The sequence below is a fragment of the Sylvia atricapilla genome, chromosome 7 (genome assembly GCF_009819655.1).
Source record: "Sylvia atricapilla isolate bSylAtr1 chromosome 7, bSylAtr1.pri, whole genome shotgun sequence".
NCBI classification, from domain to species: Eukaryota; Metazoa; Chordata; class Aves; order Passeriformes; family Sylviidae; genus Sylvia; species Sylvia atricapilla.
The window spans coordinates 10,185,209-10,211,305 of record NC_089146.1 but is presented as its reverse complement, the minus strand read 5'-3'; the positions used below and the strand labels follow the sequence as shown (position 1 = coordinate 10,211,305).

Below are 26,097 nucleotides of genomic sequence, written 5' to 3'. Positions count from 1 at the left end.
CTTGATTCATGCAGAAGGGAGGGTTTGCCCTTATTTCTTCTACTTGACAAATAGAAATCCTCTGGCATCGTGTTGTACCTCTTCCATTGCTGTGTTGAAAAGGAGCAGCAATAACTACTGGGAATGCAGCTCAGGCATTACTCTGCTTTCAGCTGCACCATTATTCTTGGCTTTCCATTGTGGCCCTCCCTGTCCATCCTACTTCTGCCCTCCCAATACTTTGTTAACAGTGAGCCCAACTGCAGACGGAATTGGCTGCTGGGGATGAGGGGAGGGGTTGTAAAAGAGACAGAGGGTGGCTGTCTTCCAGAGCCTCATGGACTCGAATCACCTCCCTGACAGTCCAGTGCTTGCCAAGCCTGGAGGCAGGAATCCTGGGCTCGCTTCTGAACTCAGGCATTGTTTGGCTGCTGGCTGAGCTTCCCAGCTGCTGGCATCCCCTGAAACCCTCTGAAAGGAATATCTGATAGACTGTGAATGCTGTAATGAGGCAAAATACAAAAAGCCATGTTGGAAAACAAAGATCAGACTTAAACTTTAAAAAACAGCCACAGTCTTTCTGATGCGGGAATCAGCAGTGTGCATGGTTTCTGCTTTTGGATGTGTCAGAGTACATGATTTTTATCGTCAGTGACAGTCCTAACAGAAAATGTATGTTTTTCTGTGGCTTTGTGTCTCATCTTTAACTCTCTGTCAGCTGAAGCACAAGGAGAAAGTGTGCTGGCAGTTCTGGTACCTCTCAGTGAGTACCCAGGTGCATTAGTGAGGCAGCAGGGGAAGGCACCAGCCTTTGATCCCTTTTCATGGTATATTTCATAAACACATTCAGCTTTCTTCTCTCGACATTTTTTCTTCATTATTTATAGTATAATTACTACTTTTGGTAACAATTTGGAAACAGGATTTATTATTTTTGAGGCTCTTTCAGTGCTGCTATTTACCTTCTTACATAAATGAACAGAAGTGCAGCTTTGATGGTGATAGTAATAGATTAGCAGTAGGTGAATTCCTAGTTCCCATTGATAGAGAAGATGAATTACTGGTCCAGAAGTTGACCAGCAGGACTCAGTGCACTTTTGGAAGTTCTTGTGAGCACAGTTGTTTTTAGAATGATCACTGACAAGTTTTAACTTTTACTATCAGTCGTTTACTGTGAAGTTTTCAGAGGATTTAGAAGTTATCTCCTTGAATCCTTTTATATGTTGATTGAAAGAACAGACACTTTACTTATGTCTTAATGATTTTTCAGGGGCTTTAGGGATTTAAATGTTTATTTACAAATCAGCAAGCCTTAGGGTGTCTGTGTAGGATTGTTAATGGATGTATTATCTTCCAGCCCTAAACAGTTTGAAAAAGTGAAGAGATGTCACTGTGATACCTTGGGTTAGCTCTAGACACTGACTGCAGAGACTTACACCATAGCTGGGCACTGCACGCATATGGAGAGACTATAATAAAAGGGTAAAGCTTGTGCTCTCAAAAACAATAGAATTAAAATTTTCCATAAGAATTTTAACTTTTGATTCCAAGTCTGAAAAAGCAGCAGACTGCAGATGTAAACAAAAATGTGTAAATGTTTTTCTTCTAAAATCTAAGTATTTTTAGCTTGGGGTATTCAGTCTTCATTATTTACTTCTAAAAATTCTCCTTTAACTTTTTTTTTTTTTTTTTTTCACTAAGAGTGCATGAATTTTCCTGCTGACTTCATGTCCCAGCTGGATAGGTCTCCAGTGAATTACATTTAAATAACTCTTAAAATAGAGGCCTGTAATTTAAAAACCAAAATCCTATTGAGACATCAACAGTCATATATCATTATTAGTTCTGTAAGAGATGCAATATCACTCACTGAAGAAATCTGTTAGAGGACAGCTTGTGAGATGGCTGTAGAAAACGAAACTGCTGAGATCAGTTGAGGACAAAAACATAAAACTCTCAGTCTGTATGTAGTGTTGATACAGACTGCAGGCACCCTCCTGGGCCATTCTAGATGTAAAAGTACTATGTAAACACACTGTATGCGATTGTTACTCGTTAATACAATCTTGGCCAGGCTTAACAGAAAACTTGGCAGTTTGTGGAAAAAGAATAAGGTACTATGTAGGACTAGGGCTCTCCCACATACTAGATGTGAGTTGTATTTATCAGACAAGACTGCTTGAATGCTGCTGTGTCCCAGTAGTTCCTCTGCATTTTGTTTGTTTGTGAGGGGAAAGAGGAAGAGGAAAAGAAATGCAGTTTTGAGAAAATTTTGTGGTTTTTATCTGACTTGCTTAATGGCAGATGCATGAGTAGAAGCAGAAATTAACGGATTGTGAATTCTCCAGCAAGAGGGGCTCTCAAGAGAGAACAGTACATTTTCTCACTGGCAAATATTTACTTTTAGCCAACAAAATTAACCTTAAATGATGTTGTTTGGTCTCAGGATGACAGAATGGATATTGCAGTCAAGACCCTTGGCCTATGCTTAGACCTTGGGGAGGAAAGGAATGCTGATGCTAAGCTGGGGACAGCAGAATTCTCATGTTTTTGCAAAGCTAAAAATCTGGATTTCACACATTCTTCTATTTTCTCCTTTTTCCTGTTTATAAATAAAGCATGCAGCACTTTGCCGTTCTCTAACGTGCTTTTCATGTTGTACATGAGTCCTGTAGCAGCGTGTCTTGGGTTTGTGTGGCAAGGGTCTGGTAGTGGGGACATCTTCTTTGAGAAACTGCCAGAAGCTTCTTGGTGTTCAGCATCAGTGGCAGTAATGGCTCGAGTGAGTTCATGTCTTGACTGAAAGCACAGCTGTGAGGTACTGATGGTTACTCAGCCAAACAGGATGGGCTCTCTGCACGGGCAGCTTAGCCCATCCTCAGATCCACCGAGTTTTGAGTGCGACGCCTCAAAACCTCAAAACCTTTTTGGTCTGGTGACAGCAGAGGTAGTGTGTGGCGGGGCGTTTGAATGGACGGTGCATTCCGGGAGCCTGGGAGGCGGTTTGGAGGGATGCCGTTCCGCCTCACAGCGGCAGCGAGCCCGAGGGAGGCGGCGGGGGCAGGCGCTGACGGCTGTGGCGGTGCTGCCCTTGCAGGAGGCCGTGCAGGTGCTCATCAAGCACTCGGCCGATGTCAACGCCCGGGACAAGAACTGGCAGACGCCGCTGCACGTGGCGGCCGCCAACAAGGCGGTGAAGTGCGCCGAGATCCTGATCCCGCTGCTGAGCAGCGTCAACGTGTCGGACCGCGGCGGGCGCACGGCGCTGCACCACGCCGCCCTCAACGGCCACATCGAGGTGAGTGCGCGCCGCAGGCCTCGCCCCGCGCGGGCCTCTCTCAGGTACGCTCCTCACCTGCCGTGCCTGGGCCTGCGCTGGGCTTCTGCTGGTGCCAGGAAGGCTGACCCGGAACAGACTGGACAGAGATAGAGAATGGAGTCGGTATTTATTGAAAGGCCTTCAAGGGTACACCTTGGGCAGGACAAGAGCCTGACTGATTCTGCACCCAGGGTCGGCTATGAATAGTCACCAAAATAAGTGGCTGACCGGTCACGAGTTCTTACATTTTTATAAATTTTGGTCCGTTTGCATATTGGGGTTTAATTGTCCAATTACAGCTTCAGGTTGTGAGGTCCCGTTCTTCTTGTTTTCTCTCTTTAGTCCGCTGTTGTTTATGCTGTTGGGCAGAAAGTTGTCCTTGGTTCTCAGGAGGAAAAAGATTTGTTTTGTCTACCTGCTGTGTGAAGGGAGCTGACTGGCACTTAAATGAGGCTCAGAACTACACCCCTACACAGCACAGAATCTGCAAATACACAAGCTAAAGCTTAAGGCATCGCTGTCACTTGGCTGTGTCCCAAACTGTGGGGCAGGTTCCCTACCTGCAGAAGCACAGCAGTGGCCAGAAGGCACCTGTGCAGAGCCAGCCTACGAGTGAGGAGTGCAGACGCTCCTGGACGGATGGCTGTGCCACCAGCAGCTCCAGGGTCTCCTTTTGAGTCTTTGGAGCTGGACTGCCTGTGCAAATACGAGTGGCAGAATGGAAAGAAGAGAGGACTGGTGGATTCATTTCATACTGAAGAAATGTGCAGCTGTGCGAGATCCAGTCACTCTGCTTTTCTAATTGACCTTCTAGAAAATGTGCTTCTGTTTTCCCTACTTACCCAAGTAAACCTTTCTGGTATTATTATTTAACTATATGAAAAAAATTACTTAAATAAAGCCCCTAGATTTTTGCCTCCTAGATTTTGCTAGTCTTTAGATCTGGGTTTAAGGATCCTCATTTTCCCATTCCACACCTGAATATGGAATAAAAACTCTTAGACTGGAACAGTAAGCTTCTGTCACAGTAAGTTGACGAGTTGTACTGTAATGAAAAGAAGAAAGAGGAATGGGAGTTCCTGTAAAATGGTGATAGTGTTTGGCCTTTAAAACACTGGACTGTAGGAAAGATAGAGTAGTGCCTGTGTCTTAACTGTCATAATCCAGATCTCCTTGATAGAGAAGGTCAGAAACGATCATTCAAATGCAGCATTTTGTGATCCCAGCTTTACTGCAAGATTGATTTGTTATAAACCTTTGAGTGTGTGATCTAGAGGGTTGGTTTACCTGCTGTCGTTACTTCTAGATGGTGAACTTGCTCATAGCCAAGGGGGCAAACATCAATGCTTTTGACAAAAAGGACAGAAGAGCTCTCCACTGGGCAGCGTACATGGGTAAGGCTTGGGCTGCTGCTCCTTCTTTTTAATTTCCTATTTTTAATTTCCTATTCACAAACGGATAGCTCGTCTTAAAATGGACAAGAGCACACCTGGCCATGGAAAGAGAATGTTGTAATTACCCTGAAGAGGGAAGGGTTCAGCTGATCTAAATAAACACTGTCCATTTATGGATTTCCAGCTAGGGAGATCTTGGCTAGGGTGATTTCCTTTTTAAGACAGTTAATTGTGGGCTTTTTCATTTTGGTCTTTTTATCCTGACTCTTAAGTCAAGCTTGAACTATATTTGTGCTAGAAATAAGAAACAGGTTATATTTGTTTCATTTTTTTGCTCAAAAGGACTTTCGGTGGATGCAGGTAACTGCATAAATTTTGCTGTTTGTTAAAGTTTATAAGTAGCTAGGTTATGATATTCTTAGGAAATGCACAGTAGGCACTTCCTTCCTGTTAGGAGAAAATTGTCACCTTTTATTCCAGAGTGGACAAGAGCAGCCAAATGTCTGTTCAGAAAATAAGTGGTGTTACCAAATACTGCGTAATTCAAACGGTTTGCCTTATCATTCCTTTCAAGATAAAGGCAAATTTCTTACAGTGGGACATTATAATTTAAAAATACAAGATTGCCTGTGATAGTGCTCATGCTTCAAGAGCTTTTGTTGGCCAAGCTGTATATCTCAGGTTACAATTTGTGGGGAGTTGTGTGCCCTCAGCCAGGAAATCTTTCACTTGATCTGTCAGAAATCTTGATTTTAATCCTGGCACTTTTAGAAATGAGATAATAGAAGATTTTCAACTGTGAGAAAAGCATATTGTGTGGGTTTTTTGATATACACAGACGCAGATGGAAAGGCTCTTGCCAGCAACTGTGATGTGGCTTTTGAGCTAACGAGCTTTGAACTTCACTCTCTAGATTTGAAAGGCTCTTACATTGTGCTGTGCAATTCTACACCTCTTATCCACTTAAATGTTTTCAGAAATTCATGATGTACATCTAAGGTCAAAATTAGCCACGTAGTGCAATTTAGACAGAAGTTAGATAATGAGATGAGAGCTGTAAACCCTTACCTAATTTCTGGAATATTTAATTGGTTTTGGACACTGATTATCTGTGGACTTTGTACATATGGTTTCCTAGGTCCTGCGCATGACCAGACCTGCCCCTGTCATGAAAGTGCTGTGCAAGTCAGATGGAGCACAGCTCTGTGTGATGTCCGACATAATAAATGTTTAATCCTAAGATAATTGTGTCTCAGCAGGAAGCAATAAGACTGTTCCTCTTCATTTTACAATCTATTGAGGTTATTTTTTATCTCCAGCAAAAGCCAAGAAGTGTTAGCAGTTGGGTTTGCAGGTGACATCATTAGGATGCTGTTTTGGGAGACTTGCATTGCCACGCCCTGTGCTCACTGTGTCACTGTCCTCTCTAAGGGAGAGTAAAATGCACTCTATTAACTTGAGAGAAATAAATGGAAAGGAGGTGTGGTTTTGTTCTTTTGGCAACTGGAAAATCAATTCAGTAAAGAGAAATTTGACACGTTTGGAGAAGGTGAATGCGTGGATTTCTTCACAAGGCCTGGAGCTAGGATTAGAAACATTTATGAAAATGCTTTTTCTTCCTTTGTAAAACTGTGGGAGCACTTTGACACAGCAGTGAAAGGGCAGTGTGTTAGCAAGAAAGCAGTAATCTGGGAGAAGGGATGCTGTAGGATGGTCTACTCATTTTTAACTCTGTTTTGTCTTTTGAAGGTCACCTGGAAGTTGTTGCCTTACTGATTAATCATGGTGCAGAAGTGACTTGTAAAGACAAGAAGGGTTACACCCCGCTTCATGCAGCTGCATCCAATGGGCAGATTAACATTGTGAAACAACTCCTTAACCTGGGGGTGGAGGTATGTGGTATTGTGCGCTTTATTTCTCTCTATTTACAGAAAGCCTTTTCTGCTTTCCTTTGGATGCTGCTAAAGACAGTGACTTCTAAAGAAACAGGGTCCTATTTTCCAGACCACCTCATGCTTTGTGTAGTCTATTGGTTCAAGAGTCAGGACACATTCTGTATTAAAGAAAGTCTGATATGGACAGTAAATTCCAGGCCACCTTGCTGAAGGAATCAGGAGATATAGCCTGTTCCTGCAGAAGAAGATGCAGTAGTGAAATTTTCTTGGGTCAGCATTTCCTTTGATATGATGAGTGATTGTTCTCAACATACACACTGTGTACTTTACTAAACAGCAATTCAAGCTGTTTCAGTTTACAGACCTGTATTTCCTCTGTAGCTGATAGATTGTTTTCACTCTGGAAAATAACTTTTTTTCAGAGCATAGACTTCTTGTTATTGTCAACTCCTGAAAGCAGTGGTGAGATGACCAAAGGAGCCTAATCAGACAGTTAATCAGAGATGTCAAATAAAGCCATTGCTTTTGCCGTGGCATTTTCAGCTGACTTGATCTGCCAGAAAATTGTCAGAAGTTCATGTTCACAGGCTGTTGGCTGTGAAGTTGAAGGGGAATAGTGTTTCCTGTTATTAACAGTGCTGTGCTAATAAGTCCCTTTAAGTTCCCCGTTCTCCACCACTGGGAATATGATCTTGGAGACGCCTGTATTTCATGGAAGGCTGTTCATGCCATTCCCAAGTCTTTTGTACAATGTGTCTCATACTGTTTTACAGAACAGCAGTTGAATGCTAAGTTGGTCATCAAGAAGTAACGTAATCTTAATTACACCTTTATAATACCGAGCTACTGAAAGTGATGTCTTACTGAAGTGTAAATGTCTGTGCACTTTCACATTGTTTTCACTCAGATACCTTCACTCCCCATCCAAAATAAAACTGTGGAAACAGCTCTTATGCCTGCTTCTGTTCACAAAAACTCAATACTCACTGCTGTAATCTTTTTAAATATAAAGATTGTGAGCTTTTTATTCATCCTGCTTTTCCACTTACATGGAAAAGCTTTCCAGCTTGTTAGGACTTCTGTCATCATTATCGTCATTGCATAGTCCTGCTATCAGCTTAAAGCTTCACACTGGTTTTAGAAATTGTCAGTGGGATAAAAAGTTAATAATAGGAAAGGTAAAGCATTCCAAGTGAAGCTGTCTGGGAGTGTAATTTGTCGATGAGATGTGCTGGTGAGAACTATGCCCTGTGACAGTTCAGCCTCCAGCTATTTCCATTTGCAGTGTGTGATGCGTGACGTAAAACCCTAAGCTGATGTCTGTAATTTTAACTGTGTCTCCTTGTCTCATTTTAGATTGATGAGATGAACATCTATGGAAATACTGCACTTCACATTGCCTGTTACAATGGTCAGGATTCTGTTGTTAATGAGCTGATTGACTATGGTGCTAATGTAAATCAGCCTAATAACAATGGATTCACCCCCTTGCATTTTGCTGCTGCCTCCACGCATGGAGCACTGTGTCTTGAACTACTAGTGAATAATGGGGCAGATGTTAATATTCAGGTAAGACTTGAATACCAGCTTTAGGGTTTTGCTTTATCCTATTTTGCATATCTCGGGAGGAAACTGTAACAACAAGTGCAGCATGGCTTTAAATCCATGATGGAATTGGAGTGATGCTGAGAATGTTGATCATAAAACTGTTTGGGTGAGATTATGTCCCAGCAGGGGAGCTCTCAGTGCCTTGATAAATACAATGAGAACTCTAAACTCATGGCCAGCCAATTTAATGAAGGCATGAAAAAGTACTAAAATATATTTCCAGAAGCTCTGTCAAAGTGTTATCTCAGGGAATGGTGCTAAGTCAAAGAACTATTCCTTTTTAGTGTTTTTCTTCCCCCTGTAATATGGTTATGATTAAACCTGATTCCAAGAAGTTCCCTTTCCAGGGTTGATTGTTACCTGCTTTAGAGCCCCAGCTTACAAAGTCTGATTCTGCTTAGGCCATCCGAATATTCTTGAAGGCACAACTTACACATCCTAATGAAGCTGAACGGAACTTGCTGTTATCCAACAGAGGGTACTGGTATAAGTATCAGAAGACTTGAGGTCTTCTGAGTTCATATAAGATTTTGACTACTTTAGTTAAAACTCTCTGTTTCAGTTTCCCATCTGTGAAACTGGCATTTGACTGCCAGCATTTAACACCTCTGGCAAGTCCCTTAAGATCAGTGAATAGTTAGTGCATTATTTAAACTCAGAATTATTAAGAAGAAGTTGGGAACTGTGCTTGCCAATGAAGGTGAAACCCCATGCCAATAAACATGAAGTGGTGCGAGTAGAGGCTGGTACCACTCCCATGCTGTTTTCTCATTGCTTGGCTCTCCTGGTCTCAGTTTCTTTTTCTAAAACCCAAAGCATTGCTCTGTCCTCACTGTACCTTTGCTTTCATAAGCCTTCACATGCTAAACTGCTGCTGTGTTTCATTCCTGCCAGAGTAAGGATGGGAAGAGCCCCCTGCACATGACAGCTGTCCATGGGAGGTTCACACGGTCGCAGACCCTCATCCAGAACGGTGAGTTTCTGTGCCTCTGGAGTGGCTCTCCAAGGGATCAGGCATGTCCACTCTTGCAATTTTCAATTGTTCTGACCCAGAGGGCAGCTCCATGAACTTCTGGCTTTGAGATGAACTGACAGCTCTCATTCCATTGTGCCATCACAAACTGAGATTTTGGCTGTTAACAAAATTCCATCATTTTCCAGCTGACAGTGGTCCAGATGATCTATTCAGATTCTTAACCCGAAAACAAGAATTCAGAGATGTATTTAGGTCTTTTTTCTGCTGAGAAGGATGCACAATTTTCTAGTTGTCCTCCTTTGGGAGCCCTGGTGTTCTTAGAGTTCAAACCATTTTTTTCTACTCTGCACTCAGCAGCTGTGCTTTTCTCACCTCTCTCAGCTCATCCCTTACCCGTCTTCATGAAGTGTTGACCGTGTACTCAGGAGGGAGGAGCACTAAGTACTACCTTGTTTGTTCTGGCACAGCCAGAATTCCTGATTACCAGTCATTTTTCAGGCATCTTTTCTGTCCAAGAATACTATAGAATATAGGAATTATTCTTGGAGATCTGGCAGAGGCCTCTTTCTGAATGACAGAGGTTGCTATTACTGATTCTTTACTCAAACTTCATCGTTTGGGCCAGTATGTGAGACACGATGGTCTGGGCTTTGTTCATTGGTTGGGTTTTGGTTTTTTTTTTTTGTTTTCCAAAATCCCGGACTTGGAACTGAAGTGTGAAATGTTGGAGATGGTTGAACACTTGTGCTTTAAATGTAATGACACATTTAAACAAGATTGTGTTTTAAAATGGAGGTCTCCGGTAGGTCATGCTTCTTTCAGGTCATCATGCAAATTGTTATTCTCTCTCTCCTGGGATAAATAAAATAGTAATAACAAAAGGGAGTTGGGTCAAAATGCAAGAAACTGTGCTTTGCTGCAGGTTTTAGTTGTTTAGTCTAATATGCTCAGGCTTAGAGCCATTGTTCATTTGCTGTTGGATTCGTGTGTGAAAGGACTGGCAGTTCTTCATCTGTCCTTCACACCTCTCTACTCCTCTTCCACTTACTTGGGTTTCACTTCTTTCTTTCTTTTTTATCGTTTTCTGCCCCTCTAATTTTAGTATCGTACACAGATCTCATTGCAAGTGACTTTATTGCCACGGGATCTTGGGGAAGAGAGAAATGTCAATGATTTAAAGCACTGGAATTTCATTCTGCAGTACTTCATGAGTTGGCTAAGGATGTCTCAATTTTCAGTCGCTGTCTCTAGCAACTTTTAGAGGAAGAATGGATTACCTTAAAATTGGAAAACTGCAAGTGTGATGCCTTTCTTTAAAAATGAGGAAAAAGAAATGCTGGGGAACTTTACATAGGTCAGCTGAAGTGGGCAATATCTTGCATAGATTTCTCAAGAGTAAAAGAAGCAGGAACATAACAAATCTCTTCTACAGCAGTTTAATAGCGCCTTGTGAACACAGCACAGTCCTCTGGCTTTTCCATGTGCAGTTTCTGTTTGTGGAGACCTCCACTGGTGGAGTTGTACCTCAGGGAACCTGTTCAAGCATTTCACTGACCTTAGCTTACCATTAAAAAATCAGAAATTAGAAAGGTTGGAAGGGATATACTTAAATATCTTAAATATACACTTAAATATATATTTAAATATCTTAACTATACACTTAAATATCATCTAGTTGTAACCCATCTGCCATGAGGAGGGCATTCCTTGCACTAGATCAGGTTTCTTAGAGCCTCATCCAGCTCATCCAGTGGTCTTGAACACTTCCAGGAATGGGAAATCCACAGCTTCTCAGGGCATGCTGTCTAGTGCTTTACTAGAACTCCTCCTGTTGCAATTAAGCCCTGTTATCACCTGTGAATAGTGGACATGCAGTAAGTATTATCATATCCTGATGTTAGCAAGATTTTTTACATGCTTTCAGGAAGTATTCTCAGAGCAAACCAGCAGAGTATTAAAATACTACAGAGCTGGTGCATAGCTGGTTGTAAAACTACACTCAGAGATTAGTAATAAATGAATTGTTGTTGAAATGGAAGGTGTAGTGAGGGAGTTTTCAGTTTCCCTTTTGGGTCTGGAACTATTCACTATTTTCATTAAAAGCTTGGATAGTTGAATAGAAAATGTGCTTTTAACATTTGGAGGAAAAAAATGTAGTTGGGAGAGACTTAGTTTGGCAGCAGGTGGAGTCAGAATGATCCTGTAGAACTGGAGACAGAAGTTATAATGCAAGTGGAGCAAAAGAAAAATCACACACAGAGGCAAGAGTATCAGCTGGACAAGTTCAGAATGGCAACAGCCAGGTGGGTGGCAGTCCCTCGAGAAGGGATCTGGGACTTGTAGAGGATCAGAAGGTTGTTGACCACAAGTCAGCAGTGTTGTGGTGCTTAAAAAAATGGATTGTGGATGTCCATGGTGCTGTGCAATGTCCAGGAGTGCACAGATAGGGGTGTGGCCAGCAGGCATGAAGTAATCCTGTTTGCTCAACTCAGCACTGGGAGATGTCAGCTGTAGTACTGGTTTTGGCTTTTGCTTCCACAAGGATGCAGGCCAGCTGGAGAGGACTGGGGGAAGGAGAGAATAGTTGGAGTGCAGTAAACCTGACTGGCAAGGAGAGACTGAAAAAGTTACAGTTCCTGGTCCAAAAAGAAAACAGGGACCTCTCTGTAATCTGTCTAAAGAAATAATCCATTTTCCTGCTTATGTGAATAAAACACAAGACGCCAGGTTTAAATTGCAAAAGGAAAACTTCTACATAAGCACTGTTTGGCTGTTCTTTGGTAAGACATGCAAAAATCACACACTGCTTTTATTTGCAGTGTGTTCCTGATGGCCTCCAGAGTGAACTCTGTTTAACACTGTTGTACAGATAAGGCTGAGTGGCAATGCCTTTACAAATGGGACTACAGTTTCAGCAGATTATTTGGTAGTTTATTTCAGGGCACCCATTTGTACCTTTAGATAGGCAGCAAATCCAAATAATGTACTTGACTCTTATACATCATCCTGTTCCCACCACTCTTCCCCACCACTGCAGGTGGGGAGGGAGGTGCAAGTGCTGCTGCCAGACCATGGCTGACAGCTGGGAGCTTGCTGTGTGCTGGTCCTTGCTCTGGGAAATTTAGAGTCTGTCTGGCTGAGGGAGCAGCTCTGGGCTGCTCATGGTGCTGTTGCTAGAGACAAGTAGCACTTGTGGTCACTGGTTCATGCTGAATTTTTCAGTGTTAAACTGTATGAAAATCTCTTCTGCAGGAGGGGAAATCGACTGTGTTGATAAGGATGGTAACACCCCTCTGCACGTGGCTGCAAGATACGGACACGAGCTTCTGATCAACACCCTCATCACCAGCGGAGCCGACACCGCCAAGTAGGTGCCTCAAGTGGAGCTGTTAGTAAGGATCAAGTGTCATGTCCAGTGCCTGCAAACACAGCTGCTGCTCACCTCCTGAAGTGGGAAGGTTAAAACTGACAAGCAGAACTGTACTGTACTTCATTGGGTGGCATGAGACTAAAATATGAACAACTGGAAAGTGTGGAGGGGAAGCAAACCCTGCTAAATTCTGTTGTGCCCACTTCTATGATTACAAGTTGTACAAGTATTGCTTCTTTTCCCTGAAGCATTAATGGGGGACAGTGGTGTTAATGTACATGGAGTAGGGCTGTGTATATATATATGTACGGAGAGAGTGCTTGGGTATTGTTTAGTTATGGTCAGGTTCCTAGGGCCTGTCAAAAGTAAATAGCAAACCTGGACATAAACACAGGGTATGAGATCAGGGTAGTGCAGTGCCATGAGGGACATCTGTACCAGGTGTTTCAGAGCAACATCTGATTTCATGAATGTAAGGTTTTTGCAGTTACCTCTACACATCTCTGAAATATAATTTGTCTTCTACATAGAACCTGCCTTAGAAATCAGGGGCTTTTCTTGACTTACCTAGTTAGGAAACCCTGCTTTCAAATGCAAATGACTGGTTTGAATTTGGAAGGTAATTGCAGCTCTCAGTATCTTGTTTATTTGCTTGATGGTGTTTGTGCAAGTGACACATTCACCCATTCTCCTTTGCTAAGTACAACTGTCACCCTACAAACTCAGAAGGTGGAACAGATCTTCAATTGGCATGGATAATGCAATTCCACAGGCTTCAGCTAGTGTCACTGGATTTTATTAATACAGCCAGCATGAAGATCTTGGTATCCTTAATAGAGGTGTAGGTTTTTCCTCTCTCTTTCTCCAGTACTGTCTGTTATATTGAAGTTTTAAGGGAAAATGAGATGCACTGGGATAGCCCACTCCACTCTTGGAATCAGGGTTATCCAGTTAGAAATTTCTATTTCACAGTTGGGTGACTGGAACATTGATCAAATAAAATACTTTTTCCAGCACCAGAAATAAGTGAAATAAGAAGTTGGCTCAGAGATACCAGGCAGATGGAAATGATGCTACTGCCTGTGCTAAATGTGCTTTCAGTATGTGCTGCATTAACTCTGGGTGAGCTCCTCAAACAGGTTGAGGAAAGAAAATGCTGTAGCACTGTTCACAACAAGTGCAGACGGCTCGGCCAGTCTTTGAGGGAATGCAGTGGAAGGGAAAGTGTGCAAGTGAGGGGAGGAACCAGTGTGAATAGCACTGTAGAAGTGGGACACTGGCTAGCAAATGTGCAGATAGTGGATTTCAGTGGAAACCAGCCAAAACATCTGCTGGGTGGAAATCTTGAGCAAAAAGATAAATAATATTGTATTAGATAACTAGGTGCAGGAGGAGACAGAGGGAAATGGGTATAGGGAGAAGCACAGCAATATGGAATGTCCAGTGTTAACTTAAATAAATGAATCCATGGCTAGAAAGTGCAACCTGTTTGTACAGATGCAGCAGCTCAGTGGAGTTTGCAATGTTTTACTCAAAGAACAGGCTGTCAGATCATCTCTTAATAAATTTACTCTAAGCTAGAGATGCGGCTAATAGCAAAATTAGAATCTGTACAGCAGCACAAGTCACTCAGTGTAGTGAAGCAGCAAGGAGGACACACTTCATGTGAAGACGGAGAAAGAATGGACCCGTGGGTTCTGGAAAGAATACATTTTTTGAAAACAAACCGAAATTAGTTAAATACATTTATGTATAAAATCTTGGAGAGAGCAAGATATCTTTGTAAACATCCCCATTAACTAATGTCTTAAGCTTCCTAAGTAATTATGATTGATGGTGATAGAAAGACAAGATCCTTTGTCTTTGGCTCTGTATCCGAAATCCTCTTCCATGAGGTGATCATACTCTCCCATCCTCCAATTGTCTCACAGAAATGAAGGACTGATATGAATCCATCTGCTATTGTTCCAGAGTTTGTCATTAAAAAAAAAAAATCTGCTGGAGTGGGCAGTAGATGATAATCTTGTCAAACTAGTTGGTTCCAGAGGCTCTGTGTTTATGTGCACTTGGAGAACTGCCAGTAGGGTAATACTTGTAGAATAAAAAGATGCTTTACATAAAACAATGCTGAATGAAAGACACCAAGATGTCCAGACCCAAAAGTATTCTAAGACAGTAAGCAGTGGCATGCCTAGGGACTGAACCAGCATGATTTCCTGATATTAATTAAAGTTGCTGAGTGCTCAGCTTGTTTAAAAAATACCTGTTTGCCTGATATGGATTTAGACTAATGATAGACAGGCTCAATCTAATGGCTGCCTTTCTTTTCTTACCCATCATGTCTGCTCTGAAAGTTTATTGTGTGATTGAAAAGAGGGTCATGTGTTAAAGGGTGGAAAAAGTGAAAGAGGGGGTGAGGAGAGTAGCTGGACCAAACAGGAAAATTAGATTATTAGTTCTTAGGCTGTAGAAGAAAACTGTGACATGGCAGCCTAAAGGAAAGTGTGAAGAGTCATCTAAAAAAAAAAAAAGATTCAGAAATAACATAGAGAAGATTTTGGCATTTGCATTTCCCTCAGAATGGCAGTTGCCTAGTGTGTAGCTGATGCAGAAATTTGTGGCTCACTGGGCAACTGACTCCAAGCAGTCTCTGCTCTCTTACTTCCTCCTTTACCTTGGCTTCGCCTGGAATTTTTGCAAACCATCCTGCCACATTCTGTTCGAAGCATAATGCCAAGATTTTGCTGCATCGGAATATTTTTAACTCTCAAGAAGGCTGTTAAGGAAATACAGATAAAAATAATGGCAGGCAGCAAGAAAGCATCTTCCTAGAAAAGCATGAGAAAAATGTTGCCTTTCTGGAAGGAGCTTTTGATGTGCTGTGTATGTATGTAACCTGCACTTTCTCACGAGGCTGTTGTCCCTTTCAGGTGTGGGATCCACAACATGTTCCCTTTACACTTAGCAGCACTGAATGCCCACTCAGACTGCTGCAGGAAATTGTTATCATCGGGTGAGTAAATCCCCCAGTGTCCCTGGAACTCGAGTAGTGTTTGTCACTGCTGCTTGCAGCCCCTTTCTACTCTTTGTTGTGAATTATTCTGATGAAAGGCTTCCTGTGCTGCTATGTTGGGCTGTGTGGGGCAGTGCAGCAGACCATGCAAGGCTTTCCCAAAGCCATGCTGGTACTTCCTGTGTTGTTCATGCCCAAAGCTTTGTTCTCCCCACAGGTTCAGAGAGTTTAGACTAATTCACTGGGGGAAGAAGGGAATTTAGAACCCCTTTCCAAACTGTAGGAATGTGACATCCTGTTTTGGTTTGGGGATTCTTCCTCTCTGCCTGCCAAAAGAGTAATTCTGAAATTATCTCCTTGGGGTCTGCACTGGGACAGGTATTTTACATCTCACTGATGATGATGTATTTTACATGCACCTAAAGTGTGTCTCTGAATCTGTAGTTAGGGAGTTAGGCTGGCCAAAGCTCTGGGGGCATGAGAGAGAAAATGAGTAGAGGTGTAGTGTCAAGACAACAGACTTGGGATCCTCACCAGAGCCCAAAGCAGAAACCAGAGCTTGCTTATGCAGCCATTTCAAAAGAATCAGTCATCAGTGGCCAAATCCCAAATTCTGCTTTTTCCAGGCTAGAGTTCCTATGAGTTAAAAAATCCTGACCCAGATCATATGAGTTTTCTGGAAAACTCCTTCATTACTTAACATTTAGAATGTCCTACAACTACTTTTTCCCCTTAACTTGAGTCCTGTAGGGTATAAAAGAAATGTGAAAAATGGTAATTACACACCCTATTATATTAAAACTTGGTGTGCTCTGGCCTTGACCACTAGATAGGAAGAGAAAACATTCTGGGTGACCAGAGTTAGCACTTTCAGGCTCCCTTTGGCCTTGTGCACCTTGATGAATATCCCCACATGCTGCTGGAGGAAGCCTCTTCCCGATCTGACAGCCACACACAATGAAAACGGCCCCAATTCATGTTTAGGCTGACTCTGTGCTTCTTCCTCATGTCTCCATGTTTTCTGTCTTCCTGTGGTGCCGTCACAGTCCTCTTGGTAAGTCTGTGCCTCCTGCAGCCTGTCACATGGCTGCAGACAGGGATGTGGAGGAGCTGGATGTGGAAATAGACGCTCGCTCGTCAACTTCGCGGCTCTTTTTATAGAGCCGCCGCAGCGGAGCAGCTGCTCGCCGTTCCCGTGACAACCCCTCTCTCTCTCTCTCTTTCTCTCTCTCTCTGACTGTCGTTGCTTGCGTTCTGGTTTTTTCCCAACTAACTGATTTTTCTGTCTCTGCGATGTTTCCTGTGGTTTAACTAGGACAAAAGTATAGCGTAGTGTCCTTGTTTAGTAATGAGCACGTGCTGTCTGCAGGCTTTGACATAGACACCCCCGACAGCTTCGGAAGAACGTGCCTGCACGCGGCCGCTGCCGGAGGGTGAGTACCTGCCCCACGGCTGCTCCAGGGCGTCCTGGGGCACGTCTGGGGACAGCCAGCTTGGCTGGGCTACCCACAGAGGAAGTCAGAGCCGCGCAAGGCAGGCTGATGCCATAATTTGGGTCACTTCAGGCTCTCTTTTGCTGCTGCCCTTGTGTGGGGTGACATGGGTCATTTTGAAGCATGGGTTTCAGAGGGGAAAACTCTTCATGCCCCTGAGAAAGCTGTTCCAGCTTTCAGCACTTGCCCATGCCTCCCTGAGGGCCACAGCAGTCACCAAGGGCCAGCAGTGGCCAGGAGAGCATCAGTCCCTAGGGAACACCCAGTGAGGAGTAGGAGCTGGAGCTCCTGGGATGCTGCTGGCAGGGGAGTTATTCCTGGCCTCCATCTCTGGACCATGTCCTTGTCCAAAAATGCAGCTGTGCAGCAGTGCATGTCAGATTGCAGCCTTGGAGTCCAAATGTAGTTCATCATCTTCTCTCCCATTTTCAGGTGCAAGTTTAAGTTTCTAAAAGAAAAAACAAACCAAAGCAACAACGAAAAAACAACCAAAACCAAGCCCACATCCTCCAAGTCAGAAAGTGAGAAGGCTCCCCCTCTCTCAGGGTGATGCATTCCTGAAAAGTGGTGGGAGAGCAGAAAAGGAAAATTGAAGTGAAAATTGAAATTGCTTCAATTTAAGATGTAAATGTAGCATCCAATTATTTTAAATATTTCCAGATAATTGTCAGTGAAGTGCTGTGAAGTTAATCTAGCAAAAGGACAGAACGTTTGGCAAGCATTGAGTTTTGACTGTTCTATTTGAGTACTTTATGGCTCAGAAAACAGCTGAAATGGAGCCTTGGCTACAGCCCTTGGATTCTCTGTGGTTATAGCAAGTAGAAATGCTCATCCAGCAAATATTTGGCAGTCATTCTGGAAGTTGCTTTTTCTTTTCAGTGGACCAAAATCTATATCACAAAGTTTTTGTTCCTGGGGGGAAAAAGCTCCAAACCCCAATAAAATTGATCCAAATATTTGCTTTATTATTGTCTTGGAATGATTCATCTCGATACTTCTCTCACGTTAATGTATGGTATGACAGTTGCTTGGATGGAGATTATTATAATGCAGTTCAGATGCTGCCTCTTTGATAAGGCTGCATCCCAGAAGGATAATAAAAGCATCCTGGAAGTCCTAAAGAGAAGGAGAGGCTTCAAGAAGAAGCAAAAGTGACTCATGAAAATAAACGATATTTTCCCACTGGTTTACTATGATTGTCATCACTAGCAAGTGTTTTTATATTTAGTGTATTATGGTGAGTGTTCTGTAGTAATTTTATGCAACAGCAATTTAGAGTTGGGATTGACATACACCAAAATATTGTATTACTGCATCCAGTCCCCTTTTTTTTTTATTCTGTAGCTGGAGATCTACAAAAGCCATCAGTTTATTTCCTGACACAGGCCTGTTACTGCCATTACATTGATGGGAGTAGCATGAGTGCTAGGAAAAGAATTTCAAAGGTCTGCTCATCTGATTGTGAGCACAAGTGATGGATTTATTGCCCCTGTGAATGACAAGCAGTCTTGGAAAGGGCTGCATTTCTTTATGTTATTTTCTGGCTTGGAGTCCTACATTTATTTGCTTGAATTACAAAAGATGTCAGAATGCAGCTGGTTTGTTTTCTGTTAAAAATTACCTGGTTTTAAACAAGATGAAGAAACGGTCAGGATATGGTAAATTCTCCTCCACTTCTATAAATGCAGTGTTGATGTGACAAACACTGTAAAAGCCACTCCCCTTTTTTAACAAAGCACTTGGAGATGGGATTAAATCTATCAATAGTCAACAAATTGTATCAGAATAAAGCTAAAAGACTCTTGTGATTATATTTCATAAAATAAACAGGATTTGAGCAAAGTGCTTACTGTTGAATGCTTTGCTGGATGGGGGTGGATTTCGTTGAATGTCACCTCTTCATTATTAGACTAACGATTTTATAAGCTTTTAAAGTTCCTTTATAAAATACTAGGTCAGAATGGGAAGCACTGCAGTACAGCTGCCATTGAAAACCTCCAAACACACGTATCACATTTACTGTGCTCTCTTTGGAAAATTAGTATTTTTTTTCCTTCTGTAGAAGAGAAGTTTAAGGTTTTCTAGTGAAAAAAAGAGAAAATAATTTCTTTTTAGAACTTCGCTTTCTGTTTGATTGAATTTCACGTTATAGTTGGCTGTACCCTGTTTTTTGCACAGGAAATAATACAAAAGTAACTAGACTAACTTTTTTCTTTTGGGGGAGAGGGGGCAATGCAGGTGTAAGCTTCGGTTTTATTCATGTTTTGTTTTCTTTACTTCTCTTTCTAGTAATGTAGAATGTATAAAACTCTTGCAAAGCAGTGGAGCAGATTTTAATAAGAAGGACAAATGTGGAAGGTAGGTAAATTACGAAGCTCTTTTAAAAAAGACAGAATCTATAGGCAAAGAAGAAAGGCCACCTCAGACTGAAAATCATATTTTCTGTGAAAAATGGCAGTAAAATAATTTTCTCTGCAGAACCCTTGCTGCTGCAGTTACATGCCAACCAGACAGGTGCAGGCTTCATTAAATACATTAAAACCATCCCATCCTCTTGAGTTTTCTGTTTTAAAAATACCACATCTTTTCTTTTTTTCTTACTGCCAAAGTTCTTGTGCTGGTGTGCCGAAGACAGCACCTGGGTTATGATGGCAGGATAGCTGCTGTTGGAGGTGATTCCTAGAGGATTTTGCCCCCACAGAAGGCGTTGCTATGGGTGTTGCTATGCCAGCTAAACAAGATGCTGTGATGGACACTGTGCTTTTCTCTGCCTCCCAGCTGGGAGAAGTCGCGTGTCTGCAGAGCCACAGCAGAGGCTCTCACAGGCATTAGGCTGTTTGCAGGACACAGATTGATGCTCTGTATCCTATTAGGTTTCATAGCAGCACCAGAACTTCCTATTAACACGGTATTTTGTTAAATTTCCGTAAATTAAAGTGCTGATATTGACTGCTGGAAATCTGTAGGAACGCAGCAATTAAGATTTATCTCTATCCTCCTCAGTACATGTTGGAATATGAGGTAACCAATTGCCACTTACGTTCCAGGACACCTTTGCACTATGCAGCTGCAAATTGTCATTTCCACTGCATTGAGACTCTGGTGACAACAGGAGCCAACATCAATGAAACAGATGACTGGGGACGCACCCCTTTGCACTACGCTGCTGCCTCTGACATGGACCGAAAGTAAGAGAGCTCTGAGGAATTCCTGCTTCGAGTGTCTGCTAAATCAGTATCTAGTCTCTTGGTGATGCTGTGTCATTTGAGCCAAAAAAATGATCCCACTAGCACAGGAATTTCTCTCAGATGTACACATAGCTCCACAGTGAGTTGCTTTGACTGGAAGCCAACCCCCCAGATGATGTGGCATTTCAGCTCCACGGTTTACCTCTGAAGGAACGCTCAGTTTTGCAGCCACCCTGCCCTACAGAACTATTTTCACAGTGTTATGTCTTCTGTTTGCCTCTGTGTGGTTTCCTCACAAGATACAGCTTAGGGAATCCTCTGCCTTTGAATTGCAAGGCCATCAGAAGGGATAGAGCAAGAGAGAGCAGAAGAGTTTTCTGAGGTGGAGTGCAGTGACAGACATTCGGGCATTTTGACAGATGTGTGGGAAAGGTGGGATAGATACAACCATCAGTCACACTTCACTGCCAGAGCAGATAAAAATGCTCACCCTGTCCAAACAAGTTGCCTTTTTAGAGAGAGGTCTGAGGAACAGCCTTTGTCAGATCGCAGTGTTTTGTGAGAAAGGGGCAGAACAGCTGTAAGACAGAAATACTGTGGTTACTGACTGCAATTTTAATTCCCAGATAGTTGAACATTCTTCCTTATACTGTATAAACCAGACTCAATTATCCTGTTAGTTCTCTCTTTAAACTGTTAGCAACCTGTATTTATTTTAGGTCATCCTATGCTTTTCTGTCTCACAGTGTCCTCAGTGCCACAGCAAGGGAAGTTTGTTTTAACTTTATGGCAGAGTTCTGAATGCCATGTCAGATCCTCAAGAGCTGCTTCAGCATTTGCTGTAATAGTACTGATATAAAAAAAGTCTTTCCCATCACCCTCAAACCTGAACAGTGCTGGGAAGAAGGAGGCAGGGTCACCAGAGGTCTGTGCTTGGCCTGAAAATCAGCGTAGGCTTGTAGGAAGGCTTGCACCACTGGCCGTTTCTAATTCTGTCTCACCAGGGTGAGGTGTTTCTTGGGGGGGCTGAGAATGACGATTCAGTGTGTATTTTTCAGCTTTTGGTTCTTGGTAGGTGAAGTTCCTGCATTTAAACAAGCTCTTGGTTAACTTCAGGATGTATCTACTTCTATTCCTCATTTAAAAAAACAAAGTAAAAAAAATCTTATTTTAGTTGCATCCTGAACTTTGGAAGAAGTACATGGCTTTTATTTGTCCTCACAATCCAAACTTAAATTGATTCTGATGTGGTGGTGCTGTCTTCTCATTAAATTTTTCATTTTGAGATATTCTGGAAGAAGCTTTATTACATAGATGAAATGCTATTTGCAGACCATGATTTTATAGGTCAGCAGTTTTGTTGTTGGTTTTTATTTTTTCTGCTATATGTCAAAAAACTTCCAAGGCCAGGCGATCTCATTCCAAAGAATATTCATCATTAACTCTGGATGTGGGTAGTTAATGAGCAGGGAGAAGAACCTGACCAAGAGATCACACAGTGTTGCCAAGATATTTGACAGAAAGTGAGGCAAGTCAGCTAATGCAGACTCGAGACAGAGTGATTTAGTATCAGTGATTAAAGTTGCTCTAAATCCTAAATGCCAGAGAAGAACTAGCAGCTTGCTGCAGGAGGAACCAAGGTGTGGTAATCCTGAGTTACTCTCTGGAAAGGAAAAAAGTGCACAACACTGCTGTGGTTGAAACAGAAGGATTCTAGAAAGTGATGGTCAAACTGGATCTGATAGAAACAAGATTTTTTTTTTTTTCTTCCCCTTCTGGCTTGTGGGACAATAAACTACCATGCTGTGGTTGTCTCCATAGCTTTCAAAACTTACTCCCTGCAGACCCATCATGCAGTGCACTCAGTTAACTTGTACAATCCTCATTGTTGACTGGAGGAAGTCAGCTCCTTGAAGAGGAGATTGTGGGTGGGTAGCAGACTGCATCAGAATCACCAGTGTGGTATTTAAGTTGCATTTTTCTGTCCTCTGTGCTAAGAAGAAAGAATATTTTAGGTAACTCCCATGAAAATGCTGAAGAACTTGAAAGAGCCACTGAGATGAAGGAAAAAGAAGCTGCATTGTAAGTTTGGTGTCACAAAAACAGTTAGACTTCATTCCTGGAGAATGCCACAGCTTTGGCTTGCAGCCTCACACTCTGCTCTTGCTTGTTCTTTGCTGTGCTAAAAACAATGCTTGGCTTCAGTCAGGGCTAACCTAAAGAAAAAAGCTCCAGGCTCTTCTCTGTGCACATATTCCCTGATATTTCTGTTTCTGTGCTTGTTGCCATTTCCTAATGAAAAATGTGCAGCTTCAGTTATTTACAATTCTTTGATATCATGTGCTTTAGTATCACGCAGTGTCTTTAGTGTCATGCACGGCATAGTCTGTACATTGCAAAAAGAAGTAACCAATGGCTTTCTCAATGCATTCACTTGAATTAATGTTTTCATCTATCAGTCTAATGATTTTTTAAAAAATCTCCTTTATGATATAATGGCCTTATGTTCACTCCAGATTACAGGCTAAGCAAGAAAGAACTAATAACAAAATGACAGTATCTTGGTGGTGTAAGAGAAAGTAGAAAGAGTGAAAGGGATCTTTTGAAAAACATGATTAATAAAAAAGCCAACAAAGAAAAAAAGATATTCGTGTAACTCAGTTAAATCTTTTTTCTCCAGCCTGCCCTAGTGCATGTTTGGAGGCCACTAGTTTAACATCTGAGTTTTTATGTGAGGAGTAGCAGTTGTAGGCTGTTTATGTCATGTTACAGAATCTTTCAGGCTTTGTAATAGAAAATCAAATTTTTAATCTAGAGTAGCCACAAGAGTTAGGTTGAAGATTTTTTTCATGAAGTTCATCTTCCAAGACCAGTGGGGATTTTCTGTTTAAAAACATGGTGAATGTGAGGAGCTATTGGTGAAAAGTTTTTTTGAGGTGCTGCTCGAAATACAGGATTCTCTGCCAGTTTTCAGTGCCATTTCCAGTGGCAGTGAGGGATGAGCCTGTTCCATATTGTGAGCCCACATTTACCCCAGTGAATTGTCCACAGGTGTCTCGAGTTCCTTCTCCAGAACGATGCCAACCCTTCCATCCAGGACAAGGAGGGCTACAACACTGTGCATTACGCTGCTGCCTATGGGCACCGGCAGTGCTTGGAACTGGTGAGTGCTCCTTTGGGAAGTCTCTCAATGCTGAGATTGAATGTGCATGTGCCAGGCTTATCAACTCCCCTCATGGCGGCTAGGGCAGTTCTTTGGATAATAGGAAATCTGTGAAAACCTGCAACATGGGACAGTGAACTCAAATGTTTGCACCCAGATTTATCTTAAAAATATGTTTATCTTGATTATCAAGTCCTTATTCAACAACCTGCTGCTTAAGGGTTGTCTTTGAATGGGATTTATGTATGGACAAATTAATTTTAAGCGTGATCAAAATATTCCAAATGTATGCCTAAGTGCCAGAAATGACAGTGAATGTGCCTGATCCACCTGGCACTTTATCTGATTTGCATACTGAGGGAGTAAATAACTCTTGCTTCATACCTGCAGTTCCCTTTTTGTCTCTAGTGAAACAGTAGCAACATTGATGAAGTTACCATAATCAAGATCAACCTTACATGCAAAACAGCTGAAAATTTTTGGAGTTTTGTTTTGGTTATTCCTTTTTTAATATGCTGGGTCTGGGTGGTTAGTAATTATATCTTCTAAGAAGCCAAAAATTTTTCGCCAAACATTGGATTTGGGAGATGTATAGCATGGATTTATAGATGTATATGACTTGTTAAAGTGTCATAAAGGTGAGTGTTAACTGCTTGATATACAAGGTGATCCAAAATTATATATATAATATATATTATATGTATTATTACTATGTGCATCATATATACTATATTATATATATATATAGTATACATTTCATATAAATTGATTCAGTTGCTTCCAAAAAATAAGCTCCAATTGGAAAATTGTACAGTCATCCTTTAGTGAGAACACTGTGTGCTGTTTAGTGTTACGTGTTGTTTGGTTCTTTCTGTGTTGAAGAGTCAAGTATTTAGCTATTGAGAAGGAGCTCTGCACAGCACATGCTGCTTTCACACCACGTGCACCATTACAGGAAAATGCTGCAGCTGGCCTGCAGCTGGTTCCAGCAGCTTGGAAACCTGGGGCTGTAACTCTGCCAGGGCGGGCCCGGGGCAGAATTTCAGGTGTGGTTTTAAGCCTTTTGAGGTCCCACCTGCAAGCATGTATATTTAGGACACTTAAAATAGCACTGCTCCTTTGTTTCTTGTGGCAGTGAATTTGGCCTTGCCTTCTCCTAGCACTGATCTCTGGTGGCCCTGGGGATGGAGAGGGAGCATCTTCACTGGGGATTCTCTTTCAGCCTCCCCATGGCAGTCCCTGTGTGCTGTGGGCATGGATTGGGCACGGAGCAAGGTCCCCTCTCTTTCCTTGTACTTTTTGCTGGGCACATTTTCTGCACATATCAGTTGCAGGCAATGACCTGGTGTTGAAACCTGGCATTGCTTAGGCTGGGCAGACAAAAGGAAGAGCTGGGAATGCAGTGCATATCAGAAGTGTTGGGTTTTCTTTTATTATGGAGGGGTAAAATGCAAACTGTGGGCCAGAAACAGCTGTGCGCCACGTATTCTATATTTGGGCAGAAAAACTCCATGTTTTTCCCTGTCAGCCTTCCTGTATTTGTGACTACAGCTGCAGTATGGAACCCCAAGGCCTCATTCAGAGTGAGAACACAACTGTTCTGTGTACAGCAGTGAAAAACAACTGCCATGACTCTTAGTCCTCTACTCGCACAGGATCACTGCTGTATGCTAGGGTGCCAGCCTGAAAGTTTTGTGGGGACCAGGATTTTTCCACTGGTGTTTGGAGGGTAACAGGCATATCATTTTCTCTCTGGAATACAAAGGCTAAACATGTCAGAAAGCATTCGTGCTCATCCAGCAGTAGCACCAGGATCTGTCATCTTTGCAGCCACTTGCAGAAGAAGCTGACTCAGTTTTTTTGTCATGAGTTACCAAGTCCTAAGTTTAGCAACTTTACATTTGATAACTTAACTAGTTGATACAGGCACCACCATTCCACTGATTTCTTAGCAGTGCTGGGATTCAGGATGGCAAAAGGGCTGAAAGCAAAGTCAGGTGAAATTATGTAAATAAACCATTATTTTTCAGTGCCATATTAGCTTTTATTTTACTATTTTATCCCCTGGGTAAATATTTTTTGTTTATTATTGATAGCTGATAAATGAAATTATCTAGGAATTATCTTGTCTAGAGCAAGACAGGTCTTTGTGGGCCCAAAACAGGTTAGAGGAAAGAGTTCATGTGAAATATGGAGCTTTAATTCTGGTCAAAACTAAGTGAAGGTGGGTGCAACAATACTCTTGTTTTTCTATGAATAATGATCACTAGGATTTTTCTACATGCACAATACTAAACTTCAGCAAAATGTTAGGGAATTATTTTGGTGTTCCAGAATATGGCAAGTTTATAAAAGACCCTGTAAGATTATTTTTTATTTGCCTTCCCCCCCTCTTTTTTTTTAGCAGGTATCTAAAAGAGCTTATTTCTAAATAAATGTTCCCTTTAAAAAATAAGTCCAAAGAAAAAGATGTAGTGTCCAGTGGGGTTTCCTTCCCTGGGCAATTTGGTCTGTGCTTTAAGCACCACAGTTTCTCAGCATAATAAAATATTTACACATTTGAATGCAGTTTAGGGACAGGCTGGTTCATCTATGGAAGCATTTTCATTCTTTGACTTTTGTGTTTACTGTGAGCACAACACCTTGGCTGGAACTTAGCCACATTTTTATGTAGAGAGGTTTTAGGAGAAATAAAGAGT

General features: G+C 42.0%; 1 protein-coding gene across 5 annotated transcripts in view; it reads left to right on the top strand.

Annotated features, from left to right (window-relative positions):
* ANKRD44 (ankyrin repeat domain 44) overlaps window positions 1–26,097 on the top strand; it is a 130,349-nt gene that overhangs the window by 75,194 nt on the left and 29,058 nt on the right. For 3 of the 5 annotated variants that reach the window (XM_066322570.1, XM_066322566.1, XM_066322568.1), the window contains exons 5-16: window positions 3,077–3,277; window positions 4,605–4,692; window positions 6,442–6,584; window positions 7,944–8,156; window positions 9,090–9,168; window positions 12,424–12,538; window positions 15,472–15,554; window positions 16,924–16,987; window positions 19,337–19,405; window positions 20,095–20,235; window positions 22,234–22,317; window positions 23,287–23,398. In XM_066322570.1, the coding sequence (XP_066178667.1) occupies window positions 3,077–3,277; window positions 4,605–4,692; window positions 6,442–6,584; window positions 7,944–8,156; window positions 9,090–9,168; window positions 12,424–12,538; window positions 15,472–15,554; window positions 16,924–16,987; window positions 19,337–19,405; window positions 20,095–20,235; window positions 22,234–22,317; window positions 23,287–23,398 (1,392 nt within the window). The remainder of the gene's footprint in view (window positions 1–3,076; window positions 3,278–4,604; window positions 4,693–6,441; window positions 6,585–7,943; window positions 8,157–9,089; window positions 9,169–12,423; window positions 12,539–15,471; window positions 15,555–16,923; window positions 16,988–19,336; window positions 19,406–20,094; window positions 20,236–22,233; window positions 22,318–23,286; window positions 23,399–26,097) is intronic. The other 2 variants (XM_066322567.1, XM_066322569.1) reach the window with 1 other exon arrangement.